The 17,292-nt window shown below is 39.5% G+C and overlaps 1 protein-coding gene across 7 annotated transcripts in view; it reads left to right on the top strand.

Moving 5' to 3' along the window:
- Window positions 1-17,292, top strand: part of KCNMA1 (potassium calcium-activated channel subfamily M alpha 1) — an 841,792-nt gene that overhangs the window by 670,134 nt on the left and 154,366 nt on the right. For all 7 annotated transcript variants that reach the window (XM_084634497.1, XM_084634500.1, XM_084634499.1 and 4 more), the window contains exons 15-16: window positions 3,137-3,246; window positions 14,485-14,553. In XM_084634497.1, the coding sequence (XP_084490623.1) occupies window positions 3,137-3,246; window positions 14,485-14,553 (179 nt within the window). The remainder of the gene's footprint in view (window positions 1-3,136; window positions 3,247-14,484; window positions 14,554-17,292) is intronic.

Below are 17,292 nucleotides of genomic sequence, written 5' to 3'. Positions count from 1 at the left end.
CTGAGAAAAGTTGTGGAAAGCCCATTTCTTGGAACATTACAAACTTGACTGGAAAAAAATGTTTGCAGTATATGGGGATGGACTCGATGACCTTAAGCTTTTCTACCTCCAACTTGTTTGACTTTTTGACTTTACAATGAGAGACTTAATTAAAGCCCTGCATTTTGTTCAAGAAGCTCTTGCTTTAATGCTCTTCTAAAACAGCTGTAGTTTGACATGACAGGCAGAGATATATTGTTGCCTTGGGATGCTTTTCTTCTTTTGATTGATCACTGAATGGCTGAAAAATTAATTTTGGCATCTTTCCCTGAATCACTTGATGTGCATTAATTTAGTTGCTTGAATTCATATTATGATAAGGAATATATATTCAAGACAGAAATGTATGCCACAGCTTAAAAATACCAAAACTCTTAAATATACTGTAGTGCTTTTTACATTAAAGATATACAATCCTCTACCACCTCCTGGTGTAAAGCTTTACACATGGTCTCAAAACAGTTGGCTTGATTCTAGTCAAGCCATTTGATATGGTGGACCAGTATTTCAATCACATCTTTTACAGCAGTGATAAGTTGTTTATCTTGTTGGGTATCTTATTGAAACTAGCTCAAATATAGCTGGTTGAAGTGGTATAAATGCCTTTTATGTCCACCAGCCATGCCACCTCCAGCAGAAGTGGGAGAAAAGAGAAGGCATGGCAGAGCCAAGTTCCACAAACCTGAATCCTCTGTTGGCTAAGGGAGCTTATTCTAGCAGTGCCAGCAACGAAGATTAGAGTAGAACCCCTCCTATTATAATTTACACTGGGGCTGGGCATCCCTGAATCTGGAAGCCACAACCAGCTCTCTGCAACTGCCCTCTCAGTTGTGCATGAGCAGCTTAGTGTAGCGAAGAATCAGGTTATTGTTCTTTGCAGACATGCGTAATGAACCCCCCCCCCCAAATAACATTTTATGAACCAGTACTAAGATTTTGAAAGCTATCTAAGGGATTTAGATATCCCAGTCCTACTAAAATCAATCAGAACTTGCCATCCAAATTCCCTAGGTGGCATTGAAAATCTCAGCCAAAGAGCTTCACAAAAGTGCCTTCTGCTTCATCTTATATCAAAGCTTTTCTGTACCCATTGGCCGTTAATCTGAAAATCTCTCTGTTCTCATAGTCTCTGCTGTGTGATGCATATCAGAATAGGGATGCTTATAAGAATGGAGTTAGGTGTTCATATTTGCTTATTAATGTTTCATTGCAACATGACCAGAATTTTCTTGCAGCACAGGCTCAGTTTAAAAGAAGAATTTCCAGATCTATAAATATGTATGTTGGATCAGCAGTTTTAAATCCACCCTTTCTCAAAAGGCATGATACTGCTACTTTCTGTTTCATTGTGTATTGAACAATTGCATATCCTCTGGTTAGTGACCGTAACTTGCAGTGATGTAAAAAAAAAAATGTTTCGTATATCATTTCCCCTACTCTGGTGTAGCTGGCAAGTTCTTTTGGTTACTCTTGTGTCACAGTTTATTAATCTCACCCCCAAGGAGCATATGTTCTCTCTGTTCATCATTATTACTGTTTTGATGCTGTCATATGTATTTGCAATTATGAAAGGCTCTGTTTCTGATAACACAATTCACTAATATTCAAAGGACTAATTATATGAAGGGATGTCCTATTGTAACTGAAACTTTTAACTATTTTAATGAAAAGTGATACACGAACTATGCAAATAGACATTTTGGTAGTGCCTATGATCTACATACACAGATATGAGGAGGTGGCATACCAGGTGCAAAAAAAAGACTGAAGTTATCTGATTCACTTCTCTGGTCTATATGGACTTGAATTTTAGAGGCTCTGAGTGCCTGCAACTCCCACTGAAGGCATGCAATTTTGGCCAAAGGCTGCAGGACCATTTTTGGGTAACCATATCTATAGCTTCTTTTCTCAGTTTCTGTGGGCAAATCTCAGTTTGAAGGACAGGCCATTTTCAACAAACTTTATATATGCGATCAGACTGTGGGTTCTGCTACTGATATTTCATCAGGGATAGAGAGTTTGAAGGGAAGCTCTACCACCACCAGAGAATACCTTTGTATTTGGACCCCAAAATCCTAAAAATATTCCTGAAGGCATACCCTTCTAAGAGCTCCTTATGAGACCCTGCTGTTGGGCACAGCCCATAGCACCTCTCCTTATCTTTATTATTGAACTGTCCAAGTGTAAAAGTGTTTGTAATGTTGTTGTGTGATCCCAGAATATTAAAGAGACAAGGTGGGTGATATCTTTTATTGGAACAACTTTCATTGGTTAAAGAGAGACGTTTTCAAGCTACACAGGGTTCTTCTTCAGGTCTGGGACAGGGAACCGGAATGTCACAGCTAAATACAAGGTGGAATAGATTGTTTATGCTAAATCTGTTCCACCTTGTATTTAGCTGAGACACTGAGTACCTTTCCCAGACTGAAAGAAGAGCTCTGTGTAGCTCAAATGCTTGTCTCTCTCACTAACAGAAATTGGTCCAATAAAAGACATTACCTCATCCACTCTTGTCTCTCAAGAGTAAAAGATCTTTTGTGCAGTATCAAAGTTTCTCTCACACTGCAGTACCAAAACAATGGAGACACTTTTAAAAATTCTATTGATCTAGTTGTTCAGACAGTTCATGATGCAGCAGCAAGATGGGGTTTGGGGAAAGAAAAACATTAGAAATGATGGTGATGATTGATAAATATTGGCCAAGTGCTAAAAAGTTGTGAAAACAAGTGACTCTTTACACAAGCATGGTCAAATGATAAAATTATTCCACATATTCACAGAATTTTCACAAAACAAAATCAGGAACTTTTTTGACTAGCTCTTTCCACAACTTTAATTCAGCCACTATTACAATATACCTGCACAAAATCCCAAAGAAATCCAAGTAGAGCAGTACTTAATTTTACTTTGCATTGTTTATTGGTGTTCAGTGGAACTCTGCTAACCAAGTATTATTAATTGTCAAAAAAACAAACAAAAACAAACTGGGCTACCAAATTCAACTAACTAAAAATTGATTCATGTTAAATCCACTGGTTATATTTTTGCAGAAAGCATTTTTTATTCACGATGCTACATCTGTGTTTCTTTTTCTTAGATTGAGGAGGATACGTGGCAGAAATACTATCTAGAAGGAGTCTCAAATGAAATGTATACAGAATATCTATCTAGTGCCTTTGTCGGTCTGTCTTTCCCTGCAGTTTGTGAGTAAGTAGATATATATTAATTGTCATAAATTCCTTGCCTGCTCTCAAGTGAAATCAAAGGTTTCCACAGGAGACATTTCCACTCTGTTACAATCCCAATATCATTGCCTCATCAGAAGGGATCCAGTAAAATAAACATTAAAGCAATCACTGTATGGAAGTACTCCAAACATTTTAATGTCTTTTTCCAGAAGAGACTTAGAACTAAGTGAACATAAATGAAAGACTAAATGCCAAGTGTGTTCAAAAAAATGAATCCGCAATCTGTTTAAATGGAATTATTTATTCATAACTGGTGTCTGATTGTTTCTTCTAATAGTTCCCATTCTTTGGATGGTTCTTGTCAGCGTCACCCTCTTGATTCTTGCCCAATCTCAAGAAAAGTATTCATTAATCTGAGCAGCTGCAAAGGAGTTGTATATACCATAGGGAGATAGTCATTTAACACATCATAGAACTGCCTGAAAAGTGCTTTGAACAAACATAACTTCTGCCAGCAAAAATAGATCCTTCTGACAAGGAGAGGGGAACATGTGGGGCATGGACTGAATATCCATGCATAGTCCATAGGACACTGTTATGCCTTACTCCTACTGGGGACTGAGTAAGCTTTTATCTATCCAGGAAGTGCTCTTTCAGAAAGAAGTGAAAGTGCACTAGGCCAAAATGATAGAAATATCCACTCCAAACACTTTCAGAATAGTGTAGGCCCATCAGGTTTCTATTATTGATTATTATTATTATTATTTTATTTTCTATTCGAGTCACACCAAGAGGTCCCACTGTGTTAGGCACTGTACAAACACACAGTCCTTGCCCTGAAGAGTTTACAGTCTAACTAGACAAGACAGACAGGGTGGGAGGGGAGATAGAGTCACAGAGAAGTGAAGTGACTTGGCCCAAGGTTACATAACAGATCAGCATCAACAGATCCTTTGGGTATCTGAGTCCCAGTCCAGTCTGGCCTTATCCAGTAGACTATGATGACTCTCAGACCTAAATCTCATGATGACTCCATTCTTGAGTTGAGACCAGGAGAGAGTGGGAATGGGAGGGGCCAGGTTTCCGAGGAGTTGCTTGCTCTTCTCCTCTGTAAGTTAGAGTGACATTCTTTTTACATCCTTGCTTCTTTTCACATGGTGTAATATCACCATAGTTTACAATATAACCTCTGAGTGAGAGAAGAACATGATAAACAAGTGATGGAGTTTTGGTCATAAATAATTTCTGAGTTATGTAGATTTAAACTGATCCAGACCATAAGTCAATGGGGATTTGTGTAAGGAAGGGGTTCACGATCCAGCCCTTCACTTCCAGGGCTTGTGACTGGCTTATTAATAGGTAGTGTTTGTTTACCCTGAAAATTGTATCAGAAAATGTCTTCCCCTATGTCAAATGCATTAAACAAAAAATCACAAAAGATACCATTCTACATGGTATTGAGCGAAGCCTAATGTGCACTGTCCACATGAATCAAGTTACAGGAACAAAATCCCCAAGCAAAATCCTTTGTCAAACCCAGTCGAGTTTCCATATGGTTCCTAGAAAAAGGTAACAGAGAATGTATTCAGCATAGAGCTATCATTCATTCAAAACACTGATATAGCTGAGGTAGAATAATCAATAAAGAAAGGCTATTTAATGAGATTTAGGAACATCCCAAAACATTGGCGCTCTCCTCAGGCATTTGATTATCTAGAGGCTTAATTATCTGTGTTTTCTAGTTTAAATTAAAGAAAAAGATATAACTCAAATGTACCAGCAGTATAATGATAACACTATTCAATTCAGGTTAATTAAAGCATAGTGGTAATTAGAGTGTAGTGTTGTATATCACTGTGCTTGGCACATAAGTATTTTCATTACAGTAAAAAGTGTCTACTCAATTTCAGATGACACCTAGGACACTAAAATGTGCTTAAAACTGGTTTGTGAAAAGGAAAAAGAATTGGTGGACAATTCTATCTGCAAAATATAGAGACATTTAGAGCAATTTTTCTCATCATGCAGGGATCTTAAAGAGCATGCAGCCAATGACATTTTAAAACACTGAAGCTGGATGTAATGTGCTGTCCTTGTGGGCTCTTGGTATTCATTACTAGCCTGGTGGATTTTCAGCAAACCAGAAACATGAGTGCTTGGTCGGTGGTGTGACAGGGGGCTATCAGCAGCACCCTGATCACTGACATTGCTACAGCCTGGAGAAGCCTGCAGGCCCAGTTGAGGGCAATTCCACACTTTCTGGTGGGGATTGTGAGCACCTGGGTAACAATCACAGGGCTAATAACATAATGGGGGAGACTATAAGGAGAGGAAACAGAAAGCAAGGGGCAGCTCCAGAGGAGCTCAGAGAGTGAGCCTGGGCTGGGGAGTGAGGGCTGTAGGGAAGCCTGTCTTTGCTCTAAACCTGTTGCATGGTATTGTTATGTCAGAGAGAAATAAATGCACACCCTGGTGAAAGACAAACAGCCAAGTGTGCCTTTGCGACTGAAAAACCATCCAACCTGGTTAGGCGGTGAGGTTCACCAGGTAGCAACAGAGGTGCCCAGTGACAAAAGGGCTGCCACTCAGTTCAGACAACTGGACGCAAAAGGGTGCAGAATTAGTAGTAGTTTCAAAGGAGATAGGACATTAAACATTTTAGAAGCATTGCCAGTTTTTTTCACTACTGTAGATGGACCCTCCAAGTCAGAAGGGGAGGGTATTCATAACTCATTGTAGTGACTTTACCTGTTAAAAGATGGTGGCCAGATGCTACTGCATAAGTTTTGTTCAATCTAGAGACAACGCAAGACTTGAACAAACAGAGATTCTTAGCTGTAGGATTCTCCAACAGTTTGCTCTTCAGTAGATTTCTTAATGCATCTTCTCTTCTTGTTTGCCATCAGGGTCCTGTGAGTTCTCACTTCTCTCACAAGATTGGAGGCTATACATAGACATTTCCATTAAAAAGTCAGCATTTTCCAGTACTTGCTGCACCAGAGTATGTGACATTTGGTGGTATGTCCGTATATTTAGGGTCTTAATTATCTTAACTGCAGTGTCTCAGATACTGTGGAGTAAGAAACACTGACCAAATGCTGTGCTGTTAATGGCAGCCCTGCACATACCGTACAAACAGCTCCCATGTCTCTGACCTGTTGCTTATTCAACCTTAGTTTGATAGTGCCTGTTCCTGTATCACCAGCACAGTCACTATGGGTATGTCTTCACTGAAGCTGGGACTGTGCCTCCCATCTGGAATAGACAGACTCTTGCTAGCTCAGTTCAAGCTCAGACCCACCCAAATCCTTTGATCTGAGCTTGGAAGACTATCCTGAGCCCCGGTCTGTGCTACAACATCCACATGGCTATTTTTAATGTGCTGTCTCAAGCCAAGGTAGCGTGAGTCTGTCTACCCGGGCTGAGAGGCATGCTCTCAGCTTGCAGTGTAGACATACCCTAAGTGCCTAACTCTTCCCAGTAGGTGGAGTCATAGAGCTGTGCCTTCTCCCAGCAGCTGTACCCTGAGCCAAAATACTCCACTCCTACTTGCTTTAATTGGCGCTAGAAAGAATTGTGCAACAACAGCCCCATAAATCAATTTGAGAATATGTAGAGGTCTTGGAAGACAGATATTCAATACATGGAACTCCCCCTTTTTGAATATATTACATCTGTTTGTGAAGCCTATTCCTTTACCTAAATATGAATGAGAGGGGGACTAGGTTCCCCCACATTTCCCTTCATTTTTAGCCCCAAACATACCAACCACATTTGCAGGGAAATGGTTAGATAAGATTGTAAATTCTTTGGGACAGGGACTGTCATTTATTATTTGTTGCTCCTTTTTAACCACAGTGCCCATTCAAAATTTTGGTTCCCAGGTGTGTTCCAGTAGGAAGTAGAAATTGGTGACAGCCAAGTATTTTTTTTAATATGATTTTGTTTATTTACAAGGAATCTGTGAAGTCCTGTGTCTCTGAACACAGAAGGAATCAAAAAGCCAGAAACTGCTTTTTCTTACAGCACCAAGAGAACAGTTTTCAGCTTGCACACTGTGATGGGGTGCGACTCACTACTGTGACACCCCCTGCTGGATGTCCTGGGGATCCGCTCTGCTAGCTGGTGCACCCTCTTCTGGTGGTGTCTTACCACTGTCACTTTTGCTCCAGGGACCCATGTCACTCCCAGGACCGTGGCATCCTCTTCATGACACAGCCCTCTGGCTGTGCTGCACTCTGTGCTCCCCACTTCTGGGGGACAGTATCACAGTCCCTTGGTCCAGCCACTTCCTCAGTGGTGAGTGGAGGCCGGGGGGCATTCCAGACCTGCCTACTACTCCGGGTCCTGGCCCAGGGACCCGTAGATGGCCACTGCTTGTAGTGCCTCCTCCAAATCCTAAGTAGATTTCACTGGTTACTTCCCCATGGCCCCAGCATCCTCTTTGCCCTTGCCTCAGAGCTTCAGCCTGCCAGGAGTTGCCTTTGGCTCCCCAGATATCTGTCTGCAGCACTGCTCTGTCCAGGGTGCTCACTGTCTTCAGCCTGCAAGGCAGCCAGTTTATCTCCCTCCTCAAGCTCCAGGGAGTGACTGAAGCTGCTCTGCTCTGCAGCCCTTCTTATGTGGGCCAGCCCATCCCTGATTGGCTGCTTCTCCCAGCCCCTCTCTGATTGGTCACAGCCTCGCAAGGGCTCGATTAACTCCTTAGAGCCCAGTGTGGGGCAGGCGCCCCATCACACACCCCAACCCAAAACCTTTCTCCAGGGTCAGCCACTGTCCATTCAGCTACTCCTTAAGGCTGTCTCTCTCCCTCAGTCTGTTTGTGTCTGACCTCAGGCCAGTTCTACACTACACGCTTACTTCGGTATTACTGCTCAGGAATTTGAAAAATCCACACCCCAAGTGATGTAGTTATACCAACCTTAATCCCCCCCAGTGTAGTGAGCGCTATGTCATGGGAGAGCTTCTCCTGCCAACCTAGCTACCACCTCTGGCAGAGGTGGAGTTATTAAGCTGGCAGCAGAGTTCTCTCCCGTCGGCTTAAGGCGTCTTCACCAGAAGCGTTTCAGTAGCACAGCTGCATCAGCACAGCCAATGCAAGTTTGTAGTATAGACCTGTCCTCACTTTCTGTGTCATCTTCTCCCTGCCCATCCATACCAACCCAAAACAATACACAGCAAAAGCTCCTGCATGGGTTCACACACACCTTTTGTTTTAGGTGTGGGTTTATGTTTACAGTTATGCTAATTGGAGGGTGAGTTCACACCTACCAATCTCAATGGGGTTTTAACTCAACCCATAGCAAGGTTTCACCCAGTCATAACCATATGTTTCTATAATGCTTAGCACAATGGAGCTCAGCCTGGTTGTGGCCTACAGCAATTACTGCAATATATAAACATTATTAATAAAATTAATACAATAAATTTTATAGATAATAATATACTACACTGTCATTGCCTGCCAGTGGTTAAAGCTGTGTAAAACTCAGTGATTTCACATCACAAAGGTGCATGCAAATATTTTTCTGAAATTTCAATTTTCATGGATTTGCACCCTGCCTCCCCTTTTAATTTCCTTATGAGCTTGAAAGAACTCAACCATCTCCACCCCACATAAAAAGAGAAACTCATTCAAAGCTACCAAATTTTAACTGATTTTGTGGGTGTGAAACCACATAAAATTGCACAAAATTGATGGAAGGGTGTGTTGGGTTTTTTTCTGTCTCATGCACCAGCAAATCTATCAGCTAAATTTGGACTGCAGAACCATCATTGTTGCAGATGGTGCAAAAAGGCCAAATGAATACAGTTTGATTTTCATTGCAGAGCTGGTGGATAGAAAAAATAATCTTTTGACTTGTAAACTGAAATAATATTTGATCTGGAAATTATGGAGAGAAAATGAATATGAAACCCTACGATGTCATTTTTTTAGATTCCCTTTTCTGACTAATAGCACTGACAGATAAGACACCAAATATGCTTACTGTTAAGGCATCATTCTTATCACCCACCAAATGACAGCCTTTTCTCAGATTCATGACTGCTGGCAGCAAATGTCTCAACTCACCTACTCGTGTCCTTGCCAACCACCACTGATTTAATTGAAACTGTTAAAATATATATTTATGATGACTTGTGGAACCCCCTTGAATATGGCCATAGATTTGGGTTGTCTTGAAAATGTGATTCTCCACCCTTATTTGTGTAGCGTTAATGAAAGTGGACTCAGATTTACATCTGGGTGTGCAAGGTCACTTCCACAGCCACCCACTTTTCTCATCACCATGGAACAATCCCACATTTACCTTTAATATCTTTAAATGGCGACCCTTTCTGGCCATGAACCCTTTCCACTCTCCATGATTTAAAGAGGCTAGTTATTGGCTCATTGGGGCCACATTCTGTGGATCACTTACCACCACTATTGTAAAATGGTTTTATATGGGGATGGAATTTGATCCAAACCTCCCTGATGCCAACGAAAAGACTTTCATTGATTTTTATTGGGTTCTGGATCAGGCCCACAGAATGTGGGCCTCCTGCTCTATCATTGAAACTAACAGCTGAACGACTGTTTCCCCTGCCAGATGCTAACTATGTGAAGAACAGGACCTGATAGGTGCTCTGTGATCCCCAGAGTGCAAGCTGATCCCTGGTTACAAATCAGTCCCACGGGAACCCATCAGTGCTTCCCTTGTAAACATGCCTTCTCAGTCACTGCACACCATCCTGCTGATAGCTGTTTCCTGCTCCCACTGCATGATTAGAACTAGGTTATGTTGTATATGTCCCTGAGCCAGAAGACCCTTTTAAGAGTCGGGGACAGTGGCCTCTTCCAGGTGGTCCCTACAGTGAGCCTGCAGGGATGAAGCTACTTAGCATTATCATGAGTTTTAGCAATAATGCCCTGAAAGGAATGAGAATTTATGTATTATCTCCCAAGACATCAGGGAAAGTATTAACTGAAGGGCTAAATTACGTTAAAAATGTTGCTGTGCGAAACCATTCGACTTTGTTTGTAGTAAAATATTTTGACCAATTTCAGATAATTTATCTCCAAATCATCTATTGGATTCAGGCTGTGGAAATTAAAAGTTGCATACTTCTATGCTTTGGCTGTGAACATTAACAACATTTTCCATGCACTGACTCTGTCAATGGGTATTTTTTTTCAATCAGCCGTTCATCACTTGCAAAATATAAAAGCTAATTGTGTTTCATTTTATTGGTCAGAAGGGATTAGGACAGAAGACGTGCCTTGAAAATATGGCATCTCTGTGTCTCTCACAGCTGAGACTGTAGTTAAAATTCTAATTTGACATGGAACTGTTAATGCCCCATTAACTAAGGTCTGTATAATAGATTATATTGAACTCCCCAGTAGACTGATTCACCTCTCATTTACCTTGGTGTAACTCCAGTGGCACTGCTACTGATTTACACTGGTGTAAAATGCATGGGAATCAGGTCTTAGGACTTCTGTATGACTACCGGTCAATACGGATAGGCTTAAATATTTCTTGATCCACCTCATGGTATGTCCTTTGTTTGGATTTTTTTGTTTTCCCCTCACCTCTTGTCAGGATACATGGAAATTTCTGTTTTGCCTCTTATAATTCTCAGTTTAACCACTTTTCCCATTTAGACTTCAGTAATGTATGTTTGTGAACAAATTTGTGACAATGTGATGATTGATTATTAAAAATTATTGAGGTAATGGAATTCCTCTCTTGTCCCCCTTACCTCTTATCCCCCTCCACCCCACCCAAAAAAAGGTTAGCTGCAAAACAACAGTGGAGCTGCTCCATGGCCATTATTGTAACCTCAATGATGCAGTAGTGTTTGTGTCCCTGCACTGCGGCATTGTGGATTTTGACAAGTGGCTCCACATAGTCATTCATTGGCCATGCCCCTGCCTCACTCCACCTGCAAAATTTCCCTTCTCATTGCCATAGATGAGAAACTGAGTTCCCCTGTCGCAGGGCCTCTTCATTTCCTGCTCTCTTGCAGCAGAACTTAGGGAGGTTCTGCTGTTTATGACCCTTCCCACTCACAAGTGGAAGGGAGGGCATATAATTTGGCTTGATATTAATAAAAATTATATAGTTAATTATATACTGCACAGTATCTCTCACATATTGAAGCATAGAAATCTAGAAATCTACCACCCTCTGCATTTACTGGAAATATATGGGATGTGCTCACATAGATCTGTTTTCACAGTGCTGGGAACTCTGGTGTGAGCCAATAAATTACCTAAGCAAGTACTTACCTTTAAGCATATGATTAGTTCCATGAAGTCAATGGATCTACTTACATGCTTGAAGTACCTGCTTAAGTACCTTGCTGGATCTAGCTAGAATGCGCTACACCGTACAGGTTTGAGCCCCTAATCGGAATGTCTGATCTCAGTCCATTGCTTCAGAGGAAGGCAGAAAAGTCCCATATTCCCTGTCAGTATAAAGTAGTGGGCTGCTGACCCTGCATTTAATAAGCTGTTCGTGGTATTTTTTTCATGGATTGTATGCAATGTGGTAATTTCCACTCCACTATACGAGCCTTGCTGAACTCACAATATTTTCAGACAATGTCTTTATCCAGCAGGAAAGAAGCATTTGAAATTTCTGTTTATCAGACTCTTAAAGGACACAAAGTATTTGGAAATGCCTGTGTTAAGTGATAAAAGGGAAAGCAGCAGTGATTAGACCTACTTTAACATCCAGAATTATCCACACGGAGTACAATCAATTTCAAACAACAAAAAATAATATATATACAAAATAATTCCAGCATTTCTAAATGCTTTATTTAATTTAAGAGACTACAGTCAATCTGTTTATCAATTGGAATTTTATTCATGTGTTATTAATATTAGACAAGAAAATAAAATCTCAATGCACATATTTTTGATAACTGCAACAGGATTTTTGGAAAAAAAGGTAAATGGGAGATGCTCTCATTTTTTCTGAGGGTAGGATCTGGTTCTTAGTCAAAAGTAGTTTGTAGAAAATGTAAATGGCCAGAGCTGGCTTTGAGAAAAAAGATATACCAAAAGAAAAACCCTTTCCCACCCAATAGCTTGTTATATAAAATACCTTTTATATGTTAATGCTCTGTGTATATTAATAGCTCACAAAGATTACATCTTTGTGCTCCACTGCTCAGATACCGTGGTGGTAGGTGCCTTAGAAATAGGAGATATCTGTACATACACTCATACCCGTATATATCCCAATACTTTAATATACAAAGAGTACAGCAGGTTTCCATGTCTAATTTATGCCAATTACTAGCCTTACCAGTCAAAAGGGCTGATTTAGTGGCAAGAACAATTTATTTCCCTCTGGGTAGGTAGAAACAGTTGGACTCAGCTTCTTAAGAGCCTTTGTTCATGAACATCTGTGTTCAAACTCCTGTAGTTAACAGATGATGCTCACAGTAAAGAAAGGAGATTAAGGCTTCCTGTAATGTCATTGTCAAATTTTGTGGACCTCTATGTAATCGTTATTGGGAGGGAAAGTGATCTAACTTCTTGTTACAGTACTTTATGCTACTCTAAGATCTTTGTGTGACAAATGGCATTTTTCTGTTTCTGACATTATTTTGCAGCCAGCAACATACTTTATGTTAGTCTTATCAGTTTCCAGAAGTGGTCAGGCAGTAAGATTTGCCTGGGCAGTTGTTGAATTGCACAAGCAAGTACATGTAACAAAATATTTATTGTTACAGCTTAAAAACACTTTTAGCCATGCAAGTTAATTTGAATATTCAGTACTGTAAATGTGAATTGTATACTGATGCTACTACACTATGCCACTTTCCAGCTGACAGGGAGCTAATTGTAGCTCTCTCAGACTCAACTATCTAGCCCCTGTATAAGTTAAAGCTTGTGGGCTGGGGTGAGGTCCGATCACAGTTTTAATTTACACCAGTGGAGAATTGGGCACAGCTTTGCTCTCGAATGGCTTCTCCGGCATGCTCTCCGACCTCAACACACACGTTCCCTTCACTTACAATGGGAGAAGTGGGATGTTCCAGCATAGGAAGCTGCAGAGCCACCTCTACCAGCTTTGTGCTGGTCAGAAATTCTCTCTATATAAGGGGAACTCACTACTGCAATTTTCTTTCTGCTTGTGGTTCACTTTATGCAGCTTAAGCAGTACGGACAGGAAACCCTGGCTCTGTAATGTAGTGTCTGGAAGCCTCCCCTCATGTTGCATCTTTCTGCTTGGAGGTTTGATTTGTGGGAGTCTAAAGAACTCTGTTCTTTTACGATTATGTACTTAGCACCTTGTCCACTTAGTTTACTTCGTATACTGTCCATGTTTTCGACATTTACTGTACAAGAATAGTGTACTAGGTACATTCATTGTACACAGTCCTAAGTACATAATTGTAAAAGGGTAAAGTTCTTTAAACTGTATAAACCCATAAAAGAAACACTCCAAGAAAAATATGTGAATCTCATTCCACAAGTTAATAGCATAAGGACGCATGTAACTTAGTATTCATTTAAATTTGAGTGATGAAAATGAGATACTTCCTAGCTAAGAATTTTAGTTGGTTTTCCATATGTTTTATTTTATAATTCTGATACTGCATTTAGGAAGATAGTTGATTGGGTGTTGGACTAGGTGGGGACACACTGGTGTAAAGGTGGTGCTTCCTGGAATGTATTAATAAATAACGGCTTTTCACAATTATAGTGGTGTTTGTTAAAAAGTCAGTATTTGCCTTTCCACACATTTCCCTCTACATTTAAAATAGGAGATACTTTTGCTAACTGAGGTAATAATTGGCAAATATTGACTTTAGTATATCCGTCTGTGTTTAGGGTTTTAATACTGGAAAGTACATTATCTAATGAATGTGCAGTACTGGCAACAGGAGTCCTATAGCTAAATTCCAACACAGATTTTAAAACTTGGCCCTAGATATCCACAATACAAAACAAGCACATGTTTGGTTTTGAGTATTGTGCCCTTTACTAGTTAATTAAAAGTGATGCTGGTGCTGTCAACTTGCTAGAGTGATATATGAATGAGGGTGACTATTGTTAACCTTCACAATGGAAAGGTCTTGATAAGTGCTATATCTATAGCCAGTTGAGAAATTTTGTACGTTTTTAGCAAAAAGTCTCATGAAAGTCTTTTCGTCACAAAGTGTAGAATTTTGAAATGTTGGACCAATACTAGATATAGGATGATAATCATGAAGAAGTACTGAATCTTGACTTCTTTTCTTCCTGCAGACTGGTGTTTGCAAAGCTAAAGCTCTTAATGATAGCCATAGAATACAAGTCAGAAAAACGGGAAAGCAGGTACGTTAATGACTACAAAATTTAACAGCTTTTCAGTATGCACCATGGACAATTGGGTCTTTTCATTTTTTTTTCTGAATGAACATAGCTCTTTTTATGCACATGAAAGCATTTCAAAGCATAATTAACGTGGCATCACTTTACACCAGTTCACATAATACTGGCAGGCTCTGCCTCTCTCCCTCTCTTCACCTGAATTAACGTTATATCAAATACTTTGTTGGAAGAAAGGCTGGTAGTTTTATTTACAACTTACTTCAATAAGTGTCACTTGGTATCAGTGAAACAAATGGCTTCCACCTTTTTTTTGCCCTGGCTGACCGCACAAGGGAGCCAATCTGCTCTAATCAGAAAAGCAGCTTATTTTACTGGACCGTCAGGAATAAAAGATTGCAACAATCTCATGATAATATGCGCTGTATTATGTACTGCATGCATTTCTCTGCATCACAGTTTTAAATGAATGAGATGAGAAAGCTACTCTTAGAATAAACATGGAAGGTTTGGACAGTATACATACAATCGACAGCTATAGATATGTATCATATTTGTGTGTGAGAGTGTATAAATAATATGATTGAGCTGGGAAGGATTTGTTTTAGTTAGAAAATCCAAATATGCTAATTTTACCCTCCATCCAAAAATTGAAGGAAAAAATCTGTATAGCCAATAACAAAAATTTACAGACAGAAAAAGAGTTGTTTTGTTTTGTGTATGAGAGCTAAAAAGAGTCCCAGCTTAATGTGCATTGGTGTCAAAATTCTTTCTAATTTATCAATACCTCCATCTGTGCATTCACACCACATTCATTGTTACTTGAGATGGTGGTAAAACCTCCTGGTCTGTTACCAGTGTGCTCTAAAAGGGCATGATTCAAAGTAATTGTGGACTTACAAACTGTATTAATTATTTCTGAAATATGTTATCAACATACTGTAGACAAATCCATTACAACATTCTGTAGTAAAACTGTTAACATACGTAGAAGTCTGTCATCATGTCTTTTTGGTAACTGATCACCTAAACCTAAGATGGAGGTGATGTTGAGTTTATACAGCTTTAGACCATGTCTACGCTACCACTTCTGTCGGCAAAACGTATGTTGCGCAAGGGTGTGAAAAAACACACCCTTGTGCGACATACGTTTCGCCAGCATAGGTGGTAGTGTGCACAGCATTATGATGGCAGGAGAGCTTCTCCCACCAACATAGTTACCACCGTTTGTTGCGGGTGGTTTAATTATGTCAACGGGCAAGCTCTCTCCTATCGGCGTAGAGCGACTACACAAAAGATCTTACAGTGGCACAGCTGCATCGGTACAGTGTAGATATAGCCTTAATCTTCACCTGAACAACCAGTTCACTTCTTAAACCATGTATCACAACTTTGGACATGTTTTTATATTTTTTAATTATTTGTTTAAAGAATGTTTAATCATCCCTAAATATCCATTTTTCTTATTAAAAAGAATCTATTAAAAAAGTCATGGGGCATCCAAGACAGTCTGAATGTTTCCACTTGTTATGTGGATAGTTGAAATATAGCTCCCATTGAATGTTTGATTTTACAGTCCTCTGACAGGTAATATGTGAAATGGTGTATGTGATGCTGGATTTTCTTTTTGTCTAATACCACTGCAGATTAAGGGGACCCTTCTTTTAAGTCAGAATTTTGAAATGTTTTCAACTCCTATTGGCTTATCTTAAAATAGATACCTTCCAATGAATAGCCTCATTCTGCATTAGCAGGTGTAAAGCGAACAGTTTATTGTTTTTATGTTTGATCAGTTTCATCCATTACTAGAAAGGACAATACAATAGAAACATTATTGGTAACTATTTACATGAAGTTCTTGGTTTATACTGCTTCTCAATAAGAATTCATACCCAAATCTTTGCTGTCATTGCTTCCATTCTCATTCTGTGACATAAGTGTTGATATTGTAGTTTTTCTTCAATAATTTTGGAGAGCATCCATCTCCCATGTAGGTCAATGGGAGCCTTTCCACCAACTTCAATGGGAGTTGGAATGGTCCTTATTCACAAGATGGTATAGAAAAGTCAAATAAAGTAACACAGCATGAAAGAGCATCCACTTATATATATATATATATATATATATATATATATATATATATATATATATATATATATATATATATATATATATACATTACCTAATGTCACAAAAGTTAAAAGTTCATAGTAAAGAAATATGGTAGAAAGTGAGGACAATAGAATTTGTAGGAAAAAATAAAATACTAATGAAGATGAGTGAACAGTTTTGAGACTGTGAGAGCACAGTATTTGTTGTAAACGTCCAACAGTAGAGAAATCCACTAGTTGGAGGGCCAGCTTTTGCTCTGCTAAAGTAGTGCCAAAATAGTGCTGTTGGTCTGATGAACTGTTTTAAGAATAATTACCTTGTGAACCACCATAACTAGAATATTTTCATTTCATTAGAAAGCTTGGAATAACCACTTCCCAATGACAAGTAACCTTAATTTATAGTTCTGCTTGTTCATGTGATCCTGGACCTCAGTGTCACATATTTCTGATGCCGTCCTGCATTTCTACCATATACTTTGGCCCCAGTTAACCAGAGTATTTAAGAATGTGCTTAAAAATACCAGTAAATAATGAATGTAATAAATTAAATGAAAGCTATGCTTTAAAACCAGGTGAAGTCCTATTGACTTTAATGGGATCTCAAAGTTAGCATGTGTTTAAGAGCATTGCT

This window comes from Lepidochelys olivacea (genome assembly GCF_965140295.1).
Source record: "Lepidochelys olivacea isolate rLepOli2 genome assembly, chromosome: 7".
In the NCBI taxonomy this organism is placed as follows: domain Eukaryota; kingdom Metazoa; phylum Chordata; order Testudines; family Cheloniidae; genus Lepidochelys; species Lepidochelys olivacea.
This window is presented reverse-complemented; position numbering and strand designations above follow the sequence as displayed.